This window comes from Oncorhynchus clarkii, chromosome 32 (assembly GCF_045791955.1).
Source record: "Oncorhynchus clarkii lewisi isolate Uvic-CL-2024 chromosome 32, UVic_Ocla_1.0, whole genome shotgun sequence".
NCBI classification, from domain to species: domain Eukaryota; kingdom Metazoa; phylum Chordata; class Actinopteri; order Salmoniformes; family Salmonidae; genus Oncorhynchus; species Oncorhynchus clarkii.
The window spans coordinates 14932477-14959720 of record NC_092178.1 but is presented as its reverse complement, the minus strand read 5'-3'; the positions used below and the strand labels follow the sequence as shown (position 1 = coordinate 14959720).

At 45.1% G+C, this 27244-nt stretch overlaps 1 protein-coding gene across 2 annotated transcripts in view; it reads left to right on the top strand.

The window, feature by feature from the left end:
* The window catches only part of LOC139392166 (tubulointerstitial nephritis antigen-like), a 64089-nt gene that overhangs the window by 12760 nt on the left and 24085 nt on the right, over positions 1 to 27244 (top strand). For both annotated transcript variants that reach the window (XM_071139938.1, XM_071139939.1), the window contains exons 3-8: positions 2149 to 2215; positions 17222 to 17314; positions 19129 to 19243; positions 22686 to 22812; positions 26135 to 26285; positions 26446 to 26632. In XM_071139938.1, the coding sequence (XP_070996039.1) occupies positions 2149 to 2215; positions 17222 to 17314; positions 19129 to 19243; positions 22686 to 22812; positions 26135 to 26285; positions 26446 to 26632 (740 nt within the window). The remainder of the gene's footprint in view (positions 1 to 2148; positions 2216 to 17221; positions 17315 to 19128; positions 19244 to 22685; positions 22813 to 26134; positions 26286 to 26445; positions 26633 to 27244) is intronic.

Below are 27244 nucleotides of genomic sequence, written 5' to 3'. Positions count from 1 at the left end.
CTCCTCCTACACAAGGGGAGTGTTAGAGGGAAGAGGTCAGCAGAGATGGTGTAGATATCTGTCCCAGTCAGTCTAGGACTTCAACTGAACATTGGAATGACCCTGTAAACCTTTGAAAATGACAAAAGACATTGGAAAGGAAATAGTGCTGAGAAAACGTGGAAAAAAGGACCATGAGGATAATACATGGATTATACGTTTTGGATTCAAACTCCACGGAATGTCTAATCCTATACTGATGAGGTCTAGATGGAATTTAAATTGACCCCATCCTCGGAGGCCACACGGGTGTGTGTGGTTTTGTCTTTGCCCAGTGAGGGGTGGGATGTGTGAGGTAGAGTGGCGCCCCTGTCCCCTGGAACCCCCTGGAGGTGGCAGGGTTTTCATTAAGTGTGTGTGTAATTAAGCTTGTTAAGGCATGATGAGGACCTGTTAGCCCTGGGACACAGAGGACAGAAGCCAACAGGACATTCCAACAGAAGATTAGTGCAGCTCAGGGTTCCCCAAACCCCACACACACTACTACACACCTCACAGCCAGGGTGTTACTGTTAACTCTCTCACTACACACCTCACAGCCAGGGTGTTACTGTTAACTCTCTCACTACACACCTCACAGCCAGGGTGTTACTGTTAACTCTCTCACTACACCTCACAGCCAGGGTGTTACTGTTAACTCTCTCACTACACACCTCACAGCCAGGGTGTTACTGTTAACTCTCTCACTACACACCTCACAGCCAGGGTGTTACTGTTAACTCTCCCACTACACCTCACAGCCAGGGTGTTACTGTTAACTCTCTCAATACACACCTGTGTGCCTTTGTGTGTCTGTAGTGTGGAGTGTGTGTCTGTGTCTGGAGTGTAGAGTGTGTGTCTGTGTCTGGGGTGTAGAGTGTGTGTCTGTATCTGAAGTGTCTGGAGTGTAGAGTGTGTGTCTGTGTCTGTCTGTGTCTGTAGTGTGGAGTGTGTATGTGTGTGTCTGTGAAAATGTATCCACTCATTACTAAAATTAAATTTTAAAAAGTGTGTGTAGTGTAGAGTGTGTGTCTGTAGTGTAGAGAGTGTGTGTTTGTAGTGCGGAGTGTGTGTGTCTGTAGTGTAGAGAGTGTGTGGAGTGTGTGTTTGTAGTGCGGAGTGTGTGTGTCTGTAGTGTAGAGAGTGTGTGAAGTGTGTGTTTGCAGTGCGGAGTGTGTGTGTGTAGTGTAGAGTGTGTGGATGTGTATTGTAGAGTGTGTTTGTGTGTGTAGTGTGGAATGTGTATTGTAGAGTGTGTGTAGTGTAGAGTGTGTGTAGAGTGTGTAGTGTAGAGTGTGTGGATGTGTAGTGTAGAGTGTGTGGCTGTGTAGTGTAGAGTGTGTGGATGTGTATTGTAGAGTGTGTGGATGTGTACTGTAGAGTGTGTGTGTGTACTGTAGAGTGTGTGTGTGTAGTGTAGAGTGTGTGTGTGTAGTGTGGAGTGTGGATTGTAGAGTGTGTGTAGTGTAGAGTGTGTGTGTAGTGTAGAGCGTGTGTGTAGAGCGTGTGTGTAGAGTGTGTGTGTGTGTGTGTAGTGTGGAGTGTGTATTGTAGAGTGTGTGTATTGTAGAGTGTGTGTAGTGTAGAGTGTGTGTGTAGTGTAGAGTGTGTGTGTAGTGTAGAGTGTGTGTGTAGTGTAGAGCGTGTGTGTAGAGTGTGTGGAGTGTGTAGTGTAGAGTGTGTGTAGTGTAGAGTGTGTATTGTAGAGTGTGTGTAGTGTAGAGTGTGTGGAGTGTGTATTGTAGAGTGTGTGTAGTGTAGAGTGTGTGGAGTGTGTAGTGTAGAGTGTGTGGAGTGTGTATTGTAGAGTGTGTGTAGTGTAGAGAGTGTGTAGTGTAGAGTGTGTGTAGTGTAGAGAGTGTGTAGTGTATAGTGTGTGTGTAGTGTAGAGTGTGTAGTGTAGAGTGTGTAGTGTGTGTGTATAGTGTATAGTGTATAGTGTGTAGTGTAGAGTGTGTGTGTAGAGTGTGTGTGTGTATACATGGGAGCGTGGTGAGAAGATATAGTGGAGGAATCTGTATGAGTCAGCCTCTCAGATCTTCTGCCACAACTGGACTAAAAAGTTATCATTAATGTGATCCTATCGGCTGTCAGCATCTTTCTGAATTTCCTTCCTTTGTTTCCTTCCAGACACCTGTGAAAGGAACAGCCACAAATTCCTCTCAGGACAGACATACAAAGAGAACTGCAACTTATGGTACGTGTCTCTAACCTCTTCCTCTCTTTTCTCCCTGTACAGTGCATTCAGAAAGTATTCAGGCCCCTTGATTTTTCCCACATTATGTTAGGTTACAGCCTTATTCTAAAATGGATTCCATTTTTTTAAGTCCTCAGAAATCTACATACAATACCCCATAATGACGAAGCAAAAACAGTTATTTTGTGAAATTTTGCCAAATGTATGAAAAATAAAAAACAGAAATACCTTATTTAAAATAAGTATTCAGACCCTTTGGTATGAGACTCGAAATTGAGCTCAGGTGCATCCTGTTTCCATTGATCATCCTTTCTACAACTTGATTGGAGTCCACCTGTGGTAAATTCAATTGATGTGGACATGATTTGGAAAGGTGTCTATATAAGGTCCCACAGTTGACAGTGCACGTCAGAGCAAAAACCAAGCCATGAGGTTGAAGTAATTGTCCGTAGAGCTCCGAGACAGGATTAGGTCAAAGCACAGATCTGGGGAAGGGTGAAAAAAAAAATCTGCAGCATTGAATGTCCCCAAGAACACAGTGGACCGCCTTGACAAACTGAGCAATCAGGGGAGAAGGGCCTTGGTCAGGGAGGTGACCAAGAACCTGATGGTCACTCTGACGGAGCTCTAGAGTTCCTCTGTGGAGATGGGAGAACCATCCAGAAGGACAACCATCTCTGCGGCACTCCACCAATCAGGCCTTTGTGGTAGAGTGGCCAGAAGGAAGCCACTCCTCAGTAAAAGGCACATGACAGCCCGCTTGGAGTTTGCCAAAAGGCATCTAAAGACTCTCAGACCATGAGAAACCAGATTCTCTGGTCTGATGAAACCAAGAATGCCAAGCATCACATCTGGAGGAAACCTGGCACCATCCCTACGGTGAAGCATGGTGGTGGCATCATGCTGTGGGGATGGTTTTCATTGACGGGGATGAAAAGAGGAATGGATCAAAGTACAGAGAGATTCTTGATGAAAACCTGCTCCAGAGCACTCAGGACCTCAGACTGGGGCGATGGTTCACCTTCCAACAGGACAACGACCCTAAGCACACGGCCAAGACAACGCAGGAGTGGCTTCGGGACAAGTCTCTGAATGTCTTTCAGTGACCCAGCCAGACCCCGGACTTGAACCCGATCGAACATCTTTGTAGAGACCTGAAAATAGCTGTGCAGCAACGCTCCCCATCCAACCTGGCAGAGCTTGAGAGGATCTGCAGAGAAGAATGGGAGAAACTCCCCAAATACAGGTGTGGCAAGCTTGTAGCATCATACCCAAGAAGACTCAATGCTGTAATCGCTGCCAAAGGTGCTTCAACAAAGTACTGACCAAGGGGTCTGAATACTTATGTGATATTTAAGTTTTTTATATGTTATAAATTAGCAACAATTTCTAAAACCCTGTTTTTGCTTCGTCATTATGGGGAATTGTGTGTACATGGAGGGGATTTTTATTTTATTTTAGAATAAGACTGTAACGTAAGAAAATGTGGAAAAGGTCCAGAGGTCTGAGTACTTTCCTAAGGCACTGCGTATCTCTGTCTCTACCTCTCCCCTCTCACTCCCCTTTCTTTACGTCTCTCTGTTCAAACAGTGATCACTCCTTCAAACACTTTGATCTGATGACGTGACCTTTCTGGTTGTACCACAGACAGACCCACATTCTCCATGGAGAGTTTTGGGACCACTGTCCATTCATTTGGTTTAATGTAGCTGTCGCCTTCATGAAATGAAAGAGTATTGCATCTTATCAAACAAGCAACAGAATAAAAGCAACCGCTCGATATGGTTGCACATCACCCTGCAAAACAACACTGAGCATTTGGCAACATTGGGAAACATTGCGCAATATTGGGTAACAGTGGGCTTTTTGGGGCTAGAGACAGGGGTAGGATGGGTTACCTCTACAAGGGCTAGATGGGAACAACACATTCTTCAAATCCCCAGTGTCTGGCAACTCTCCTCCTCTTCTCCTCCTTTCCTCCATATGTTCCTCTCCCTCTGCTCTCCCAGTGTTGGGGAGTAGTGAACTACATGTAGTAATTCAGAAGCTTGGTGATAGTTATACAGATGGTAATACCGGCTAAACTACAGTAACACTCCAGCTAGGATTTAGTTAACCAGTACAGGCTAAACTACAGTACCATCCCAGTTTGGGTTTAGTTAACTAATACAGGCTAAACTACAGTAGCATCCCAGGTAGGATTTAGTTCATTAATACAGAATAAACTACAGTAACATCCCAGCTAGGATTTAGTTCATTAATACAGGCTAAACTACAGTAACATCCCAGGTATAATTTAGTTAACCAATATACTGCACAGGCCAAGCTGAGTATGTTCATTCAGACTGGGGCTTATGTGTTTGATAGGCATTAGAGACCCAATGCTGTATAAACCTTCCAGAAGATAATCACAGCTCAGCTGTGCATTACTCTAACCTAATGCTATAGCAGCACTGGTTGTGCCCTGTTTATCAAAAGTGTTGGAAAAACATGTCATAATCAACTGACTGGTTTTCTTGATGTCTATAGTATTCTCTCCGGTGTGCAATCTGGTTTCCGCTCAGGTTATGGATGTGTCACTGCAACCTTAAAGGTCCTCAATGATGTCCCTATTGCCCTTGATTCTAAGCAATATTGTGTTGCTATTTTTATAGACTTGGCCAAAGTTTTTGATACGGTAGACCATTCCATTCTTGTGGGCCGGCTAAGGAGTATTGTTGTCTCTGAGGGGTCTTTGGCCTGGTTTGCTAACTACCTCTCAAAGAGTGCAGTGTATAAAGTCAGAAGATCTGCTGTCTCAGCCACAGCCTGTCACCAAGGGAGTACCCCAATCCTAGGCCCCACGCTCTTCTCAATTTATATCAACAACATAGCTCAGGCAGTAGGAAGCTCTCTCATCCATTTATATGCAGACAATACAGTCTTATATTCAGCTGGCCCCTCTCCGGATTTTGTGTTAAATACTCTACAACAAAGCTGTCTCAGTGTCAACAAGCTTTCTCTATCTACCCTTAACCTTGTTCTGAACACCTCCAAAACAAATATCATGTGGTTTGGTAAGAAAAATGTCCCTCTTCCCACAGGTGTTACTATCAATCAATCAATCAAATTCATTTATAAAGCCCTTCTTACATCAGCTGATGTCACAATGTGCTGTACAGAAACCCAGCCTAAAACCCCAAACAGCAAGCAATGCAGGTGTAGAAGCACGGTGGCAAGGAAAAACTCCCTAGAAAGGCCAGAACCTAGGAAGAAACCTAGAGAGGAACCAGGCTATGTGGGGTGGCCAGTCCTCTTCTGGCTGTGCCGGGTGGAGATTATAACAGAACATGGCCAAGATGTTCAAATGTTCATAGATGACCAGCAGGGTCAAATAATAATAATCACAGTGGTTGTCGAGGGTGCAACAGGTCAGCACCTCAGGAATAAATGTCAGTTGGCTTTTCATAGCCGATCATTCAGAGTATCTCTTCCGCTCATGCTACTACCTCTGAGGGTTTAGAGTTTGAGGTAGTCACCTCATACAAGTACTTGGGAGTATGGCTAGACGGTGCACTGTCCTTCTCTCAGCACATATCAAAAGCTACAGGCTAAAGTTAAATCTAAACTTGGTTTCCTCTATCGAAATCGCTCCTCTTTCACCCCAGCTGCCAAACTAACCCTGATTCAGATGACCATCCTACCCATGCTAGATTATGGAGACATAATATATAGATCGGCAGGTAAGGGTGCTCTCGAGAGGCTAGACGTTCTTACCATTCGGCCATCAGATTTGCCACCAATGCTCCTTATAGGACACATCACTGCACTCCTCTGTAAACTGGTCATCGACGGCAAGACCCACTGGTTGATGCTTATTTATAAAACCCTCTTAGGCCTCACACCCCCTATCTGAGATATCTACTGCAGCCCTCATCCTTCACATACAACACCCGTTCTGCCAGTCACATTCTGTTAAAGGTCCCCAAAGCACACACATCCCTGGGTCTCTCGTCTTTTCAGTTCGCTGCAGCTAGCGACTGGAACGATCTTCAACAAACACTCAAACTGGACAGTTTTATCTCTTCATTCAAAGACTCAATCATGGACACTCTTACAGACAGTTGTGGCTGCTTTGTGTGATGTATTGTTGTCTCTATCTTCTTGACCTTTGTGCTGTTGTCTGTGCCCAATAATGTTTGTACCATGTTTTGTGCTGCTATCATGTTGTGATGCTACCATGTTGTTGTTAGGTTGTGTTGCTACCCTGCTGTGTTGTCATGTGTTGCTGCCTTGCTATGTTGTTGTCTTAGGTCTCTCTTTATGTAGTGTTGTGTTGTCTCTCTTGTTGTGATGTGTGTTTTATCCTATATTTATATTGTATTTATTTATTTATTTTAATCCCAGGCCCCCGTCTCCGCAGGAGGCCTTTTGGTAGGCCGTCATTGTAAATAAGAATTTGTTCTTAACTGAAGGTAAAATTAAAATGATGACTTATTCAGGGTTTTGTGCTTGTTTCTAGAAAATATATTTCTATATGCCAGAGCAGAAATGTAGTTTACCTTATTGATAAATCACTCGAAATAGATCTAAAAAGACCAGAATGAGATATTCCACTAGGTGAAATCTAGAGCATAGACCTAGTGGCCTGTCTCATTCTAGTCTTTTTGCTTCTATTTTAGTACCACTATACTAGTACCTTACTACTACTACTATACTCTGTTCTATTGACAGCAGAATACCTGTAGGTTGGTCTGTGATACAGTATAAGACTGAAGACAATTTGGCTCTTGAATAGCAGCATGACATACAGTTGAAAATGTATTTGGCCCAAGCCCCATATTATGTGTGTGTGTGTGTGTGTGTGTGTGTGTGTGTGTGTGTGTACGGATCGCGTGTGCTGGTGTTTTGTGTTGGTGTCTGTGCCAAGCTCTCCAACAGTGTCTCCACACCACCCATTGAGTAAGACGGCTGCAATTAAAGATAATTGGGACAGAAATTCCTCTAACTGCCCAAGTGTGCAGGAACTTTGATCTCCAAAATCATGTCTAGTACACGAATACACCTGAACCTCTTTCTAACACAATAATATGTAGAACGACAATGCCAGGCTATCTCATAGACCCCTAACTCTTTGATTTGACTTATACATTGACTTCTTCTCACCTGTAGCTTTTCAATTGGACTAAATAATGGAGTGACCTTCATTCATTGTGTTACGAGATGGACTATTCAAGTCCTGATCACTTTTGTATGTATGGTATGGATGGTTTTCCTGTCTGGGGGATGTACAGTAGCTGAATATAACAGAGGAGGTAGTGGGTTGGGGTGAGTGCTCGAGGACAGTTCCATGATGAGGGGAGGTAGAATTCCTCACCTATCTGCCAGAACGGTTTCTCACAACCCCGATGCAAAGGCGAGTGTCTGGTTGGCGTCTGCCACAATTCATGTATCCATATCATATTTATTTTCACACACATGCAAAGTATCCTGTGGGTTTTTCTCTAATCCAGTCTAACTCCAGTCTATTCCTACTGACCCCTGATCTGGTCCCTCCTGTAGGCTACATAGCACACCTGGGCTCAAATACTGTTACACATCTTTTAAAGACTGAGTGTTTGCTTTAGCCTGCTTGGAGTGGTGGATGGGTGTGTTGGAGACCTATGGGTCAGATAGGAGCAGAGTTAGTAAAGGGGAGCCTATAGACGTCCAGTCTAACCTAATGTGTCTCCCACTCTCTTCCTCTCCTTTGAGAGAGACATTTGGAAGTTAAATAAGCACAGCCATGGTAAAAATAGACCCTGCTTTCAGTACAGCATGGTGCAGCATTTAAAGGAAGAGTTTATTTATTTTTATTTTTCCAAACAAATATCAATTTCTTCAATTTCTTCACTTCTTCATCCTTGTTATGTATAATGAGGGCCCTGAACAAAGGCTCCAAAAACACCCAGATACGTCATTTTAAACGGCAAAGCTCTCGGTATAGTGATGCAGGGCTTTAGATGTTCCGAACTTTATCCGCACACGGCCACCACCATGGGGTCTTCTGAGGGTAGAACAGAGTATACTGTCAATAGATCATACTGTAAGAATAGTGTAACATGTTTTGTGAATTGACATGCATTACGATATTAATTTACTGTAAAAGCAATGGTAAAGCATAGTCCATATTCTGCAGACTTACTGGTTTTCTTGGCAAAATGTCCTCAAATGTTCTAATCTGGCTGCCTCTGCCATGGTAAGGCCTGTGTTAACCACATGGTCACCGATGATGGTCCGGACTTCATTAGACACAACAGTTCCCTGCTGTCTGCCTCCCTCTCTCTGATATCCACCTCTCTGACAGGGCCCATGCCCACCTCTTTGACCTCTTTGACAGGGCCCATGCCCACCTCTTTGACCTCTTTGACAGGGTCCATGCCCACCTCTTTGACAGGGCCCATGCCCACCTCTTTGACCTCTTTGACAGGGTCCATGCCCACCACTTTGACCTCTTTGACAGGGTCCATGCCCACGTCTTTGACAGGGCCCATGCCCACCTCTCTGATCTCTTTGACAGGGCCCATGTCCACCTCTTTGACCTCTTTGACAGGGTCCATGCCCACCTCTTTGACCTCTTTGACAGGGTCCATGCCCACCTCTTTGACAGGGTCCATGCCCACCTCTTTGACAGGGCCCATGTCCACCTCTCTGACCTCTTTGACAGGGTCCATGCCCACCTCTCTGACCTCTTTGACAGGGTCCATGCCCACCTCTTTGACCTCTTTGACAGGGTCAATGCCCACCTCTCTGACCTCTTTGACAGGGTCCATGCCCACCTCTTTGACAGGGTCCATGTCCACCTCTCTGACCTCTTTGACAGGGTCCATGCCCACCTCTTTGACAGGGTCCATGCCCACGTCTTTGACAGGGCCCATGCCCACCTCTCTGACCTCTTTGACAGGGTCCATGCCCACCTCTCTGACCTCTTTGACAGGGTCCATGCCCACCTCTCTGACCTCGTTGATAGGGTCCATGCCCACCACTCTGACCTCTTTGACAGGGTCCATGCAAACCTCTCTGACCTCTTTGACAGGGTCCATGTCCACCTCTCTGACCTCTTTGACAGGGTCCATGCCCACCTCTTTGACCTCTTTGACAGGGTCCATGCCCACCTCTCTGACCTCTTTGACAGGGTCCATGCCCACCTCTCTGACCTCTTTGACAGGGTCCATGCCCACCTCTTTGACCTCTTTGACAGGGTCCATGTCCACCTCTTTGACCTCTCTGACAGGGTCCATGCCCACCTCTCTAACCTCTTTGACAGGGTCCATGCCCACCTCTCTGACCTATTTGACAGGGTCCATGCCCACCTCTCTGACCTCTTTGACAGGGCCCATGCCCACCTCTTTGACCTCTTTGACAGGGTCCATGCCCACCTCTCTGACAGGGTCCACTCCCACCTCTTTGACCTCTTTGACAGGGTCCATGCCCACCTTTCTGACCTCTTTGACAGGGTCCATGCAAACCTCTCTGACCTCTTTGACAGGGTCCATGCCCACCTCTCTGACCTCTTTGACAGGGTCCATGCCCACCTCTTTGACCTCTTTGACAGGGTCCATGCCCACCTCTCTGACCTCTTTGACAGGGCCCATGCCCACCTCTCTGACAGGGTCCATGCTCACCTCTCTGACAGGGTCCATGCCCACCTCTCTGATCTCTTTGACAGGGTCCATGCCCACCTCTCTGACAGGGTCCATGCTCACCTCTCTGACAGGGTCCATGCCCACCTCTCTGACCTCTTTGACAGGGTCCATGCCCACCTCTTTGACCTCTTTGACAGGGTCCATGCCCACCTCTTTGACCTCTTTGACAGGGTCCATGCCCACCTCTTTGACCTCTCTGACAGGGTCCATGCCCACCTCTCTGACCTCTTTGACAGGGTCCATGCCCACCTCTTTGACCTCTTTGACAGGGTCCATGCCCACCTCTCTGACCTCTTTGACAGGGTCCATGCCCACCACTTTGACCTCTTTGACAGGGTCCATGCCCACCTCTGACCTCTTTGACAGGGTCCATGCCCACCTCTCTGACCTCTTTGACAGGGTCCATGCCCACCTCTTTGACCTCTTTGACAGGGTCCATGCCCACCTCTTTGACCTCTTTGACAGGGTCCATGCCCACCTCTTTGACCTCTTTGACAGGGTCCATGCCCACCTCTCTGACGGGCCCCTTGTCCACTAGCTCTTTGATTTCTTTCTCCCTTGCTGTCTATCTGTACCACTATGTGAACTCCATCAGCAATAACCAGTAGTCATTATGTATGGTTATCATGTATCATACATGTCATTAGATGTTTATAATTTACAGTAGTCATTATGTATGGTTATCATGTATCATACATGTCATTAGATGTTTATAATTTACAGTAGTCATTATGTATGGTTATTATGTATCATACATGTCATTAGATGTTTATAATTTACAGTAGTCATTATGTATGGTTATCATGTATCATACATGTCATTAGATGTTTATAATTTACAGTAGTCATTATGTATGGTTATCATGTATCATACATGTCATTTAGATGGTTATAATTTACAGTAGTCATTATGTATGGTTATCATGTATCATACATGTCATTAGATGTTTATAATTTACAGTAGTCATTATGTATGGTTATCATGTATCATACATGTCATTTAGATGGTTATAATTTACAGTAGTCATTATGTCATTAGATGTTTATAATTTACAGTAGTCATTATGTCATTAGATGTTTATAATTTACAGTAGTCATTATGTCATTAGATGTTTATAATTTACAGTAGTCATTATGTCATTAGATGTTTATAATTTACAGTAGTCATTATGTCATTAGATGTTTATAATTTACAGTAGTCATTATGTCATTAGATGTTTATAATTTACAGTAGTCATTATGTATGGTTATCATGTATCATACATGTCATTAGATGTTTATAATTTACAGTAGTCATTATGTCATTAGATGTTTATAATTTACAGTAGTCATTATGTCATTAAATGTTTATAATTTACAGTAGTCATTATGTCATTAGATGTTTATAATTTACAGTAGTCATTATGTCATTAGATGTTTATAATTTACAGTAGTCATTATGTCATTAGATGTTTATAATTTACAGTAGTCATTATGTATGGTTATCATGTATCATACATGTCATTTTAATTTACAAACACACATTTTATTTATGTAGTTCTTAAATCCATATATTGTAGACAAACCAGTTTAAAACCTACAGTATATATAGTAGACAAACCAGTTTAAAACCTATAAGTTTACCAAACGGTTTAGTGAGTAAGCGCAGTTGGATTATTTGATTGTCAAATGTATTTAAATAACTGAGAAGAGAATTATGTTACTGAAAATGTTACTGAGGGATTTTGATTGTTGAAAATGTGCTTAAAGTTATTTTTTTAAAGAAGAAGCCTTTTTCATGATCTGTTTTCAGTTTTGTACTAAGATATTTTACCACATACTTGTGAAAATAGTACCAAAGTGATTAAAAAAACCAGCAACACACAGGGTTTTGGGTGGAGGACAGTACTTCTGTTCCAAGATAACCAAACACTCTCCTTGTCCCTCTCCCTCAGTGTGCCCCCCTCTCCCCTCTGCTCTGGTCAGCCCCAACTGTCCTTATCTCTTCCTCCTCCCCATTGTGATCTCCTTACAACAATATCATAGCAGTCATGGCTAACACTACACTACTAACATGCAGTTCAACATCTGCTTGAGTTTCTGCGAAAGCTTTGTCCATGTGTAACAGTATAGCTTCCGTCCCTCTCCTCGCCCCAACCTTGGCTCGAACCAGGGACCCTCTGCACACATCAACAACTGCCTCCCACAAAGCATCGTTACCCATCGCACCACAAAAGCCACAGCCTTTGCAAAGCAAGGGGAAGAACTACTTCAAGGTCTCAGAGCGAGTGACGTCACCAATTGAAATGCTATTAGCGCGCACCACCGCTAACTAGCGCGCCATTTCACATCAGTTACACGTGCATCCATTTGTTTTTCAATGTGTAGTGTGTGAAGTGTCTGTGGCACAGGTGGCTAGTGGCATCTTAACTGGGTAGGACAGGCTTATAGTAATTGTTAGAACGGAATGACTGGAATGGTAAAACCATGTGTTTGATACCACTACATTTCAGCCATTATTATGAGACGTCCTACACTCACCAGCCTCCTGTGGTCTGTGAATATCTGCATTTGTGTTTGTTAATGCTTATTTATCTATCACCATGTGTGAGAGAAGCGTTCGTGTCTGATAAGTCCAGGCTTTTTTGGTCATGATAGGATCTGCTACGGAGGCTTCTGGTAAATAAGCAGTTGGCCGTGATAATAACTCCTGATTCCTCTTTGCCTAGTCGAGGCCATGTCTGTTGCTGACACCTCACTCTTTCAGTAGCTATCTCATTTATTTGGCTCTGTGGTTGTCTTCCTATTGGTCTGGATGTAGTCGTCTTCTTATTGGTCTGGCTGGGGTCGTCTTCCTATTGGTCTGGCTGTAGTCGTCTTCTTATTGGTCTGGCAGGGGTCGTCTTCCTATTGGTCTGGCTGTAGTCGTCTTCCTATTGGTCTGGCTGTAGTCGTCGTCTTATTGGTCTGGCTGGAGTAGTCTTCCTATTGATCTGGCTGGGGTCGCCTTCCTATTGATCTGGCTGGAGTCGTCTTCCTATTGATCTGGCTGGGGTCGTCTTCCTATTGATCTGGCTGGGGTCGTCTTCCTATCGATCTGGCTGGGGTTGTCTTCCTAATGATCTGGCTGGGGTTGTCTTCCTAATGATCTGGCTGGGGTCGTCTTCCTAATGATCTGGCTGGGGTCGTCCTCCTAATGATCTGGCTGGGGTCGTCCTCCTAATGATCTGGCTGGGGTCGTCTTCCTAATGATCTGTCTGGGGTCGTCTTCTTATCGATCTGGCTGGGGTCGTCTTCTTATCGATCTGGCTGGGGTTGTCTTCCTATTGATCTGGCTGGGGTCGTCTTCCTATTGATCTGGCTGGGGTCGTCTTCCTATCAATCTGGCTGGGGTCGTCTTCCTATCGATCTGGCTGGGGTCGTCTTCCTATCAATCTGGCTGGGGTCGTCTTCCTATCAATCTGGCTGGGGTCTTCTTTCTAATGATCTGGCTGGGGTTGTCTTCCTAATGATCTGGCTGGGGTCGTCTTCCTAATGATCTGGCTGGGGTCGTCTTCCTAATGATCTGGCTGGGGTCGTCTTCTTATCGATCTGGCTGGGGTCGCCTTCCTATTGATCTGGCTGGGGTCGCCTTCCTATTGATCTGGCTGGGGTCGCCTTCCTATTGATCTGGCTGGGGTCGTCATCCTATCGATCTGGCTGGGGTTGTCTTCCTAATGATCTGGCTGGGGTTGTCTTCCTAATGATCTGGCTGGGGTTGTCTTCCTAATGATCTGGCTGGGGTCGTCCTCCTAATGATCTGGCTGGGGTCGTCTTCCTAATGATCTGGCTGGGGTCGTCTTCTTATCGATCTGGCTGGGGTCGTCTTCCTAATGATCTGGCTGGGGTCGTCTTCCTAATGATCTGGCTGGGGTCGTCTTCCTATCAATCTGGCTGGGGTCGTCTTCCTAATGATCTGGCTGGGGTCGTCTTCCTAATGATCTGGCTGGGGTCGTCTCATCGCTCTGCGTGTTTTGGTGGTAATTTTCTGTCTGACTGGGGCGTGACAGGGAGTCCCTAAAACAGGACCACCGATACAGCAGACTCTCTAGTTTTAGGTGTATAGGTAGAGCTGTGTGAGAGAGACCAGTCATTAGGGTTCATAGTATCTGAGGTTGAGGATAAGAAGTTAAGTCATCATCTTCCTTTAGATAGCACTGTATGTGACCAACCTGTGTGATTATGTCACTCATTATGAATGCATAGATTTTTATAATGAATGTTTACAACAAGTCTTCTATTGAACTATGGCTGGCAGGCCCTAAACATATTATACACAGTTGGCTTAAAGAGGTGTTACCATGACAATGTACAGCTACATCACACACTCTTCCATACAGCATGTTATACAGTAGGCCTATCAGATTATATGGCCCAAATGGCACCCTATTCCCTACATAGTGCACTACTTTTGACCAGAACTCTACGGACCAATAGTGAACTATATGGGGAATAGCGTGCCATTTGGGGCACAGCGTATTACTGTACTGTACTATGTGTGGCTGCTAGTTATTTCTGGGGGTCTTGGCACACACACACATTCCCACAGCACAACACAGACAGTAGGAATGCTCTATATCAGTGGATCTCAAACATTTTAATGTGGTCATGTTTTAATATCCACCTAACGAGTCCATTCAGACTGGTCAGTATTCACTCCCCCCTGGTTCCTCCTGACTAAAGATGGATATGTTTCAGTGCTCTGTAGCCTTAAAAGGTCTCTTGTTCCTCCCCTTCATTCCCTCTCTCTCCCTCCTTCTGCCCCCTCTCTCTCTCTCCTTCTGTCGCACCCCCCAACTCTCTCTCTCTCTCTCTCCCCCCCCTCTCCCTCCTTCTGCTCCCCTCTCTCTCTCTCCTTCTGTCCCCCCCTCTCTCCTTCTACCCGCATCTCTCTCTCTCCTTCTGCCCCCCCTCTCTCTCTCCTTCTGCCCCCCCTCTCTCTCTCCTTCTACCCCCATCTCTCTCTCTCCTTCTACCCCCATCTCTCTCTCTCCTTCTGCCCCCCCCTCTCTCTCCTTCTACCCCCATCTCTCTCTCTCCTTCTGCCCCCCCTCTCTCCTTCTACCCCCATCTCTCTCTCTCCTTCTACCCCATCTCTCTCTCTCCTTCTACCCCATCTCTCTCTCTCCTTCTGCCCCCCCCCTCTCTCTCCTTCTACCCCCATCTCTCTCTCTCCTTCTGCCCCCCCTCTCTCTCCTTCTACCCCCATCTCTCTCTCTCCTTCTGCCCCCCCCCTCTCTCTCTCCTTCTGCCCCCCCCTCTCTCTCTCCTTCTACCCCATCTCTCTCTCTCCTTCTGCCCCCCCCTCTCTCCTTCTACCCCCATCTCTCTCTCTCCTTCTGCCCCCCCCCCCCTCTCTCCTTCTACCCCATCTCTCTCTCTCCTTCTGCCCCCCCCCCTCTCTCTCCTTCTACCCCATCTCTCTCTCTCCTTCTGCCCCCCCCTCTCTCTCCTTCTACCCCCATCTCTCTCTCTCCTTCTGCCCCCCTCTCTCTCTCTCCTTCTGCCCCCCCCTCTCTCTCTCTCCTTCTGCCCCCCTCTCTCTCTCTCCTTCTACCCCCCCCCCCCCTCTCTTTCTCTTTCTTTTCCCATTCTCTTTGCCAAGTCTCTTGTTCCACTTGTTCAGTCTCTCTCAGGGAATTAGAGTATACAGCATAGCTTCTTATTTATTTGTTATTCTTCAAACGTTCTCTGTTGACTGTTGGCTTCCTTGTCCCTTTTGTAATTTAGAAAAATGTCTTCACAACGGTGGACAACAATCAGTAAATTACATTGATCACTTGAACTTCAGTGTGTGCAAAACATTAATACACTTCCAGTTATTATAATTAAGCCCTAAAAATGTGTCACCATTAGTCATGAATCTAAAGCAATGTTCTCAGTTCTGACCCCTGTCAATTCTAACTTTACGTCTCCTGTATCCTCCCTCTACTGCCCTCTTATTTTATCTTCCCCCTCTTTATCTGCCCCTTTCCCTGTCCTTTTTACATTTCGCTCTCTCTGTGTCTCTCTCTCTCTCTCTCTCTCTCTCTCTCTGTGTCTCTCTGTGTCTCTCGCTGTGTCTCTCTCTCTCCGTGTCTCTCTGTGTCTCTCTCTGTCTCTCTGTGTGTGTCTGTGACTCTCTCTTTGTCTCTATCTCTCTGTGTCTCTCTATGTGTGTCTCTCTCTCTCTCTCTCTCTGTCTCTCTCTCTCTCTCTCTCTCTCTCTCTCTCTCTCTCTCTGTGTCTCTCTCTCTCTCCGTGTCTCTCTGTGTCTCTCTCTATGTCTCTATCTGTCTCTGTGTCTCTCTGTGTCTCTCTCTGTGTCTCTCTGTGTGTCTCTGTGACTCTCTCTGTGTCTCTCTCTTTGTCTCTGTCTCTCTGTGTCTCTCTCTGTGTTTCTCTCTTTGTCTCTGTCTCTCTGTGTCTCTCGTCTCTCTCTCTGTCTCTCTCTCTGTGTCTGTTTCTCTCTCTCTGTCACACCCTCTTTCTTCTTTCTGTCTATTCCATTCCCATCTCTCCTCTCTCCCCCTCAACTCCTCTAACTCTCTGCTCTCTCCCCGTCCCCTCCCCTCCTCTACCTCTCTGCTCTCTCCCCTCCCCTCCTCTACCTCTCTGCTCTCTCCCCCTCCCCTTCTCTCCTCTAACTCTCTGCTCTCTCCCCCTCCCCTCCCCTCCTCTACCTCCCTGCTCTCTCCCCCTCAACTCCTCTAACTCTCTGCTCTCTCCCCCTCCCCTCCTCTACCTCTCTGCTCTCTCCCCTTCCCCTCCTCTACCTCTCTGCTCTCTACCCCTCAACTCTTCTAACTCTCTGCTCTCTCCCCCTCCCCTCCCCTCCCCTCCTCTACCTCTCTACTCTCTCACCCTCAACTCCTCTCACTCTCTGCTCTTGCCCCCTCACCTCCTCTACCTCTCTGCTCTCCCCCTCAACTCCTCTAACTTTCTCCTCTCTCCCCCTCAAATCCTCTAACTCTCTGCTCTCTCCCCCTCCCCTCCTCTACCTCTGCTCTTTCTCCTCCCCTCCTCTACCTCTCTGCTCTCTCTCCCTCTCCCCTCCTCTACCTCTCTGCTCTCTCCCCCTCCCCTCCTCTAACTCTCTGCTCTCTCTTCCCCTCCTCTACCTCTGTTCTCTCCCCCTCCTCTCCCCTCCTCTACCTCTCTGGTCTCTCCCCCTCCTCTCCTCTACCTCCCTGCTCTCTCTCCTCTACCTCTCTGCTCCCCCCCTCCTCTACCTCTGCTCTCTCCCCCTCCTCTCCTCTACCTCCCTGCTCTCTCTCCTCTACATCTCTGCCCCCCCCTCCTCTACATCTCTGCTCTTCTCCCCCTCCCTCCTCTACCTCCTACAGTACGTGTGGAACAACTGGGCGTTGGGAGTGTGAGCAGCATGCCTGTCTGATAGAGAATGACATGATCCAGGCTGTCAACAGAGGAAATTATGGGTAAGAGCACTTAAACACACACACACGTATGCACACACACACAAACATACCCATGCGCGCTAGTCATGCACAGGTTGACTCATAACCTGCGGGCGTGTTTACGATCATGAAATATTGTGTGGATCAAGGGTGAGTGGTTGGGGGCGGGTTGAATAAAGAGTTAACTCTTGTGCAATTTATATCCATAGTCTACTGTGATGTTTTTCTTTCATTATCTGGCATTAATGCGTAAGCCTAAACTTCAGGGCCTAACTCTACGCGTGTCAAATAGTCTACACGCCAATCGCCAAATGCTTTCGGGAACAGGCAGAAAAAGTTAACATCAATCCACGTAGGTACAAAGGACAATGTCAGAGTTGAGTTCAATAAGGGAGAAGCTGCTAATTCGACATAACATAAATATAAGGAAGGCCAGAAAAGTACCTTTTTTACATTTGGAAGATGCTCTTCTCCAGAGAGACGTACTAGAGCATTTAGGGTTAAGTGCCTTGCTCAAAGGCACATCGACAGATTTTTTCACCTAGTCGGCTCGGTGATTCAAACCAGCGACCTTTCAGTTACTGGCCAAATGCTCTTAACCGCGAGGCTACCTGCCACCCAGGAATGGTAATAGAGGATGATCGCAGGGCCGGTTATGTTGGATGTGATCAAAATCAAATGTTAATGGTCACATACACATGGTTAGCAGATGTTAATGCAAGTGTAGCGAAATGCTTATGCTTCTAGTTCCAACTGTACAGTAATATCTAGCAAATGATGATTGTGAAGAGCCGTACAAGACGGGGACTTCAAACAGGCTTATGACACATGAAGGGAACTGTAGCCTACTGTTCAGATGGCTTAAACGGAAACTGAAATCTGGACACTGACTGGAGGTCTATAACCTCTCACACAACCTTAATACTAACTCTTACAGTAAAATGATACACCAATTGTAGGCTACATTTTTACTCAGGAACAAGAGTGGAGAAACGTGATTTCTTTCTTTCAGCATCTTGAGAGAATGTGAATGTGCAGTTAGATAGCGTCTGTAGAGGTGCTGTCTTTATCAGCATCATAAAAGCTCATAGTATTTCAACCACAGAAAATATGCATCCAAGCAGAACTGAAATCTATCAGAAACATGTTGGGTTGTTTTTACAGCTTTCTATTTCCTTACAACCAGTCAAACTGATGTCGTTTGGACATTTTGCGCAGGAAATCTTTCCCTTAGTTCTAATTGTTGTTGCTCCATTCTTTCCCCGGTCCCTAAACGTCTTTGCTCCCTGAAAGAAGCAGAGATGACAGAGAACTTTGCCGATGTCAACTAGATTGAAGCATTCATTCGATCAATTTATTAAATTATTTTAGTGAGCAAGGATGTATTTTCGGTCTTCTAGGGTAGGATACTGTATAATTCTAGACAAGTTGACTAACAAACAGCCTCTCAAAAAATCATTCCGCTGTCTGACTGTAGACAACTGTGCATTTTCTATATTAGCGGGTTAGTGTTGGGTGTGGGCCTCAGATTTTCACTTTATCACATATAGTCGGGTGGTTGCAGATGGGTTATTAGCAATTGCGGGTGGGTGCAGGGGAACAAACAGCTGACCCGTTCACCACTTCCTCAATACTGCCTCTCAAGTCTGCGCAAGGAACTACACGTCACGTTCCCAATTTCACGGGGCGTTCTTGTACGTAATACGTAAAAGGACACTGCAACACTCCACTCCAACACTCCACTGCAACACTATGTGGCTGCCTTAATGCACACACACACACACACACGTTTCTCACACTCACTGTTTGGACTTTCCTCTCCTCTGCGTCCCTAGCTGGCGGGCAGCAAACTACAGCCAGTTCTATGGCATGTCTCTGGACGAGGGCCTGAGGTATCGCCTGGGGACACAGAGGCCCTCAAGGACTATCATGAGCATGAACGAGATGCAGGTGAGAAGACCTGTCTGCTGGGTAGGGAAAGGGCTGGGCTGGGTGATTCATGGGATACATCTCGAATGGCACACTATTCCCTATAATATGCACTACTTTTACCGGGGCCCATACATGGGATGCAGATATGCTGACACAGCCTTGAGAGTGAGGGACAGTCCAGTCTGCTTTTTAAATTGCGTGTGCATCAAGAGGGACACATGACATAACATTTTATACAAAGATTCTGCTGGCCTGGCCTGTGTCATTACCAGCTATGGCTACCAGGTGAAGCCTGTTATTGGTCTGTTGATAATTCTTTGTCTGTCTGGATCTTGGAAGCCTACTCTCTGCTATGTGCCATCTTTAGCTTTGTTTACATCTAACCAGACAGATTATGTAAGAGCCAATCAGAGACAGGTTTAGGAGAGAGAGGATGGGGGATAGGATAGGGGTAGAGGATGGGGTAGAGGATAGAGGTGGAGGGGGAGTCGAGGGGATAGGATAGGGGTGGAGGGAAGGATGGGGTGGATGGTGTGGAAGAGAGGGGAGGATGGGGTGGAGCCATCTCCATTTCAGACAACACAACTGACTGGCCTTCCTCTTTCCCCCCTACCCTTCCAAGCCACCATCCCCACCTCTCCCCCTACATTCTCCAGACTTAACTCCCCCACTCCTCCTTCCTTCAACTAGCTTCTCTCCAATCCCCCACTCCCCCAGCCCAACATGTCCCTACCTGTACCAGGAGCCAGATCTAAGCAGGAGAGCTTATTCATAGATCTCTCTGTCTGTTGTCTGTCTCCCAGCTCAGTCCCCACACGTCTAACAGTCATACTGGGTAATGGATAAGCCCACTCCTAACTCCCTAACTCACTCCCACTCCACTCCTAAATCCTGGGGGGTTGGAGCCACACACACACATAGATATTAGCGGGGAGGAATGTGAGGAGGACGTATCAGCCGCTGTGCTCTGTCTAAACAAAGATAGAGTTACATGCTAATGCTACACAACGGCAGTGTTAAGCATGCCTCCCACCTCCAGACCTGGCCTGTCTACGTCCCAAATTACACCATATTCCCTATACACTGTAGTGCTCTGGTGAAAAGTAGTGCACTATGTAGGGAATAGGGTTCAATTTGGGATGCAACCCTTTTAGTTAGATGACTCATGACACATACAGCAGAACCTCTTGGACTGGTGCGGAATATGTGAGGCAGCATAGAAATTCCCCTTCATGACTTAATGTGATAAGCATTATGATAAGCTTGCTATACCAGGTATTTGTCTGAGGTATTATCATAGTGATTTAATTCTGGAGTTGGAGGCGTCTCCAATGAGTCCATATTAGGCGTTTAGATTAATCACATAGTTGCATATTATTTCCAGTGAGAGCAGATATTTTTCCTTCCCCACTTTCACTTTCTTTGTTACACTGAGGCTGTTTGTTAGTGTAGCTTCCCTCAGTCAGTTCAATCAGTTCTATGTTACACTGAGGCTGTCTGTTAGTGTAGCTTCCCTCAGTCAGTTCAATCAGTTCTATGTTACACTGAGGCTGTTTGTTAGTGTAGCTTCCCTCAGTCAGTTCAATCAGTTCTATGTTACACTGAGGCTGTCTGTTAGTGTAGCTTCCCTCAGTCAGTTCAATCAGTTCTATGTTACACTGAGGCTGTCTGTTAGTGTAGCTTCCCTCAGTCAGTTCAATCAGTTCTATGTTACACTGAGGCTGTCTGTTAGTGTAGCTTCCCTCAGTCAGTTCAATCAGTTCTATGTTACACTGAGGCTGTCTGTTAGTGTAGCTTCCCTCAGTCAGTTCAATCAGTTCTATGTTACACTGAGGCTGTCTGTTAGTGTAGCTTCCCTCAGTCAGTTCAATCAGTTCTATGTTATTTGTTACACTGAGGCTGTCTGTTAGTGTAGCTTCCCTCAGTCAGTTCAATCAGTTCTATGTTCTTTGTTACACTGAGGCTGTCTGTTAGTGTAGCTTCCCTCAGTCAGTTCAATCAGTTCTATGTTCTTTGTTACACTGAGGCTGTCTGTTAGTGTAGCTTCCCTCAGTCAGTTCAATCAGTTCTATGTTACACTGAGGCTGTCTGTTAGTGTAGCTTCCCTCAGTCAGTTCAATCAGTTCTATGTTCTTTGTTACACTGAGGCTGTCTGTTAGTGTAGCTTCCCTCAGTCAGTTCTATGTTCTTTGTTACACTGAGGCTGTCTGTTAGTGTAGCTTCCCTCAGTCAGTTCAATCAGTTCTATGTTCTTTGTTACACTGAGGCTGTCTGTTAGTGTAGCTTCCCTCAGTCAGTTCAATCAGTTCTATGTTCTTTGTTACACTGAGGCTGTCTGTTAGTGTAGCTTCCCTCAGTCAGTTCAATCAGTTCTATGGTCTGGAGACAGATCAAAGTTTCTGTTTCCATTCTAACTCATTAGGCCAAATGGTACGAATTGTCTGTGAGTAAGTCCTCTATAATAGAATAACTTAACAGACACTCTGATTAGGCCATCTCACTCTATTACATTCATGAATGTTCTATTGTGGATAAATAATCATTGCTGCACGTTCCGTACAAAAGTATCATTAGGAACTTGTTGCTGTTGGTTTGTCAGTCTCCTCTTGCTGTTGGTTTGTCAGTCTCTTGCTGTTGGTTTGTCAGTCTCCTCTTGCTGTTGGTTTGTCAGTCTCGTCTTGCTGTTGGTTTGTCAGTCTCGTCTTGCTGTTGGTTTGTCAGTCTCGTCTTGTTGTTGGTTTGTCAGTCTCGTCTTGCTGTTGGTTTGTCAGTCTCTTGCTGTTGGTTTGTCAGTCTCGTCTTGCTGTTGGTTTGTCAGTCTCGTCTTGCTGTTGGTTTGTCAGTCTCGTCTTGCTGTTGACTTGTCAGTCTCGTCTTGCTGTTGACTTGTCAGTCTCGTCTTGCTGTTGACTTGTCAGTCTCGTCTTGCTGTTGGTTTGTCAGTCTCCTCTTGCTGTTGGTTTGTCAGTCTCTTGCTGTTGGTTTGTCAGTCTCCTCTTGCTGTTGGTTTGTCAGTCTCATCTTGCTGTTGGTTTGTCAGTTTCGTCTTGCTGTTGGTTTGTCAGTCTCGTCTTGTTGTTGGTTTGTCAGTCTCGTCTTGCTGTTGGTTTGTCAGTCTCTTGCTGTTGGTTTGTCAGTCTCGTCTTGCTGTTGGTTTGTCAGTCTCGTCTTGCTGTTGGTTTGTCAGTCTCGTCTTGCTGTTGACTTGTCAGTCTCGTCTTGCTGTTGGTTTGTCAGTCTCCTCTTGCTGTTGGTTTGTCAGTCTCCTCTTGCTGTTGGTTTGTCAGTCTCCTCTTGCTGTCTGGCCGTTGGAACACCTACTGTATGTTTTTTGGGAGTAATAAGAAATTGTATTTTACTTCCAAATAAAATATCAAGGTGGTCAAGTACATTAAAACAGGCTTGAAATTGTACAGTAGCGAATTCCTGTTTTCCTCCTTCTCTCTATCCCCCTGCTCAGCTGAATATGGACCCTCAGAATGACCGTCTGCCTCAGTACTTCAACGCAGCAGAGAAGTGGCCTGGAAAGATCCATGAACCTCTGGACCAGGGCAACTGCGCTGCCTCCTGGGCCTTCTCCACTGCAGGTGAGACACTACATGGCAGTAAAATACTGGCAGAATACTGGTAAAATACAGGTATTTTTATAAAGTACTGGCATTTTCATTAAAAATATATTTTTTAATCGCAATATTGCAAATATTGGGAAAATTGTAAAATGCTTTTAAAATTACATTTAAGTACCAGAACGTCCCCTAATCATTTAAGTACCAGAACGTCCCCTTACCATTTTACATACCAGAACGTCCCCTAATTATTTAAGTACCAGAACGTCCCCTAATTATTTAAGTACTAGAACGTCCCCTTATTATTTAAGTACCAGAACGTCCCCTTACCATTTAAGTACCAGAACGTCCCCTTACCATTTTACATACCAGAACGTCCCCTTATTATTTAAGTACCAGAACGTCCCCTTATTATTTAAGTACCAGAACGTCCCCTAATCATTTAAGTACCAGAACGTCCCCTTACCATTTTAAATACCAGAACGTCCCCTTATTATTTAAGTACCAGAACGTCCCCTTATTATTTAAGTACCAGAACGTCCCCTTATTATTTAAGTACCAGAACGTCCCCTTATTATTTAAGTACCAGAACGTCCCCTAATAATTTTAAGTACCAGAACGTCCCCTTACCATTTAAGTACCAGAACGTCCCCTTACCATTTTACATACCAGAACGTCCCCTTATTATTTAAGTACCAGAACGTCCCCTTATTATTTAAGTACCAGAACGTCCCCTTATTATTTAAGTACCAGAACGTCCCCTAATCATTTAAGTACCAGAACGTCCCCTTACCATTTACATACCAGAACGTCCCCTTACCATTTTACATACCAGAACGTCCCCTTATTATTTAAGTACCAGAACGTCCCCTAATCATTTACATACCAGAATGTCCCCTAATCATTTACATACCAGAATGTCCCCTTATCATTTAAGTACCAGAACGTCCCCTTACCATTTAAGTACCAGAACGTCCCCTTATTATTTACAGTGTCTTGCGAAAGTATTCGGCCCCCTTGAACTTTGCGACCTTTTGCCACATTTCAGGCTTCAAACATAAAGATATAAAACTGTATTTTTTTGTGAAGAATCAACAACAAGTGGGACACAATCATGAAGTGGAACGACATTTATTGGATATTTCAAACTTTTTTAACAAATCAAAAACTGAAAAATTGGGCGTGCAAAATTATTCAGCCCCTTTACTTTCAGTGCAGCAAACTCTCTCCAGAAGTTCAGTGAGGATCTCTGAATGATCCAATGTTGACCTAAATGACTAATGATGATAAATACAATCCAGTGTGTAATCAAGTCTCCGTATAAATGCACCTGCACTGTGATAGTCTCAGAGGTCTGTTAAAAGCGCAGAGAGCATCATGAAGAACAAGGAACACACCAGGCAGGTCCGAGATACTGTTGTGAAGAAGTTTAAAGCCGGATTTGGATACAAAAAGATTTCCCAAGCTTTAAACATCCCAAGGAGCACTGTGCAAGCGATAATATTGAAATGGAAGGAGTATCAGACCACTGCAAATCTACCAAGACCTGGCCGTCCCTCTAAACGTTCAGCTCATACAAGGAGAAGACTGATCAGAGATGCAGCCAAGAGGCCCATGATCACTCTGGATGAACTGCAGAGATCTACAGCTGAGGTGGGAGACTCTGTCCATAGGACAACAATCAGTCGTATATTGCACAAATCTGGCCTTTATGGAAGAGTGGCAAGAAGAAAGCCATTTCTTAAAGATATCCATAAAAAGTGTAGTTTAAAGTTTGCCACAAGCCACCTGGGAGACACACCAAACATGTGGAAGAAGGTGCTCTGGTCAGATGAAACCAAAATTGAACTTTTTGGCAACTATGCAAAATGTTATGTTTGGCGTAAAAGCAACACAGCTCATCACCCTGAACACACCATCCCCACTGTCAAACATGGTGGTGGCAGCATCATGGTTTGGGCCTGCTTTTCTTCAGCAGGGACAGGGAAGATGGTTAAAATTGATGGGAAGATGGATGGAGCCAAATACAGGACCATTCTGGAAGAAAACCTGATGGAGTCTGCAAAAGACCTGAGACTGGGACGGAGATTTGTCTTCCAACAAGACAATGATCCAAAACATAAAGCAAAATCTACAATGGAATGGTTCAAAAATAAACATATCCAGGTGTTAGAATGGCCAAGTCAAAGTCCAGACCTGAATCCAATCGAGAATCTGTGGAAAGAAATGAAAACTGCTGTTCACAAATGCTCTCCATCCAACCTCACTGAGCTCGAGCTGTTTTGCAAGGAGGAATGGGAAAAAATGTCAGTCTCTCGATGTGAAAAACTGATAGAGACATACCCCAAGCGACTTACAGCTGTAATCGCAGCAAAAGGTGGCGCTACAAAGTATTAACTTAAGGGGGCTGAATAATTTTGCACGCCCAATTTTTCAGTTTTTGATTTGTTAAAAAAGTTTGAAATATCCAATAAATGTCGTTCCACTTCATGATTGTGTCCCACTTGTTGTTGATTCTTCACAAAAAAAAAACTTGATATCTTTATGTTTGAAGCCTGAAATGTGGCAAAAGGTCGCAAAGTTCAAGGGGGCCGAATACTTTCGCAAGGCACTGTAAGTACCAGAACGTCCCCTAATCATTTAAGTACCAGAACGTCCCCTAATCATTTAAGTACCAGAACGTCCCCTAATCATTTAAGTACCAGAACGTCCCCTAATCATTTAAGTACCAGAATGTACCCTAATCATTTACATACCAGAATGTCCCCTAATCATTTACATACCAGAATGTCCCCTAATCATTTAAGTACCAGAATGTCCCCTTATCATTTAAGTACCAGAACGCCCCCTTATCATTTACATACCAGAATGTCCCCTAATCATTTAAGTACCAGAACGTCCCCTAATCATTTACATACCAGAATGTCCCCTAATCATTTACATACCAGAACGTCCCCTTATAATTTACATACCAGAACATCCCCTTACCATTTACATACCAGAACGTCCCCTTATCATTTACATACCAGAACGTCCCCTAATCATTTACATACCAGAACGTCCCCTTATCATTTACATACCAGAACATCCCCTTATCATTTACATACCAGAACATCCCCTTATCATTTACATACCAGAACGTCCCCTTATCATTTCTTTAACATCTCTTAGAACATTTCCCAGAAGTTCACTCTCTCTCCATGTCTCTTTCCCTCCATCTCTATTTCCCTCCATCTCTCTCCATCTCTCTTTCCCTCAATCTCTCTTTCCCTCAATCTCTCTTTCCCTCAATCTCTCTTTCCCTCAATCTCTCTTTCCCTCCATCTCTCTTTCCCTCGCTAAGCGGTGGCATCTGATCGAATCTCCATCCAGTCGATGGGTCACATGACCCCTCAACTGTCGCCCCAGAACCTAATTTCCTGTGATACACGCAACCAAGGGGGCTGTGCTGGAGGCCGTATCGACGGAGCCTGGTGGTACATGAGGCGCATAGGGTAGGACATATTTTATTGCAACACCAGGCACAATATTAGGAGCTTTTTAAATGATCAAATGAAGAGTGAATTTTTGGTTCTTTAGTTGTGAATTGATGATTCTCTTTACACTCTCTCTCTCTACTCTCCATCTCTCTCTATCTTTCTGTCTTTCTGTCAGTGTGGTGACAGAGGAGTGCTACCCGTTCTCTGCTCCCCAGCAGACACCAGCAGAGGTGGGCCGTTGTATGATGCAGAGTCGCTCTGTGGGCAGAGGGAAGAGACAGGCTACTGCACGCTGCCCCAGCACACACACCTACCACAATGACATCTACCAGTCTACACCTCCCTACAGGCTCTCATCAAACGTATGTACTCACACACACACACACACACACATACCGTTTTGTATCACTTTGGTACTATTTTCCCAAGTAGGTGGTGCATTTTAAAAACTCTTAGTACAAAACTCCAAACTGGTAACAATTGTAACGCAGCCAGTCTTACATTCAAAACCTTTCATTGTGCATTAATTTTGTTTGTAGACATTCACCACACAATCATTGATCCAAAATATAACTTTGCTGTGAAATATAATGAGTACATTGATTTAATCACCAAAACCCAACATAATGATGTGCTCTCAATTGACTAATTTTAACAACCAGTCAATCCAATAGCAAACATTTTTCGATACATGTTTTAAAATGTAGTATGCTACAGTACTGACAATTACAGTACATTACACTGTTTTCACATTAGGCAATACACTGGCACTACCCTTATTAAAATGTACTGATCATAAAATGTCCATAATTTCTATCCTATGTGTGATCAAAGGTGTGATAACTGAAGACATCTTTCACAATGTAATCAAATGAAAGAAATGAAAGAAACATAACGTTTAGCCGGCACTAGTTTGCATCAAACCGGTCTTGAGCATTTGGCCGTAGGTTCTCATCCAAGTCGCAGTGAATATC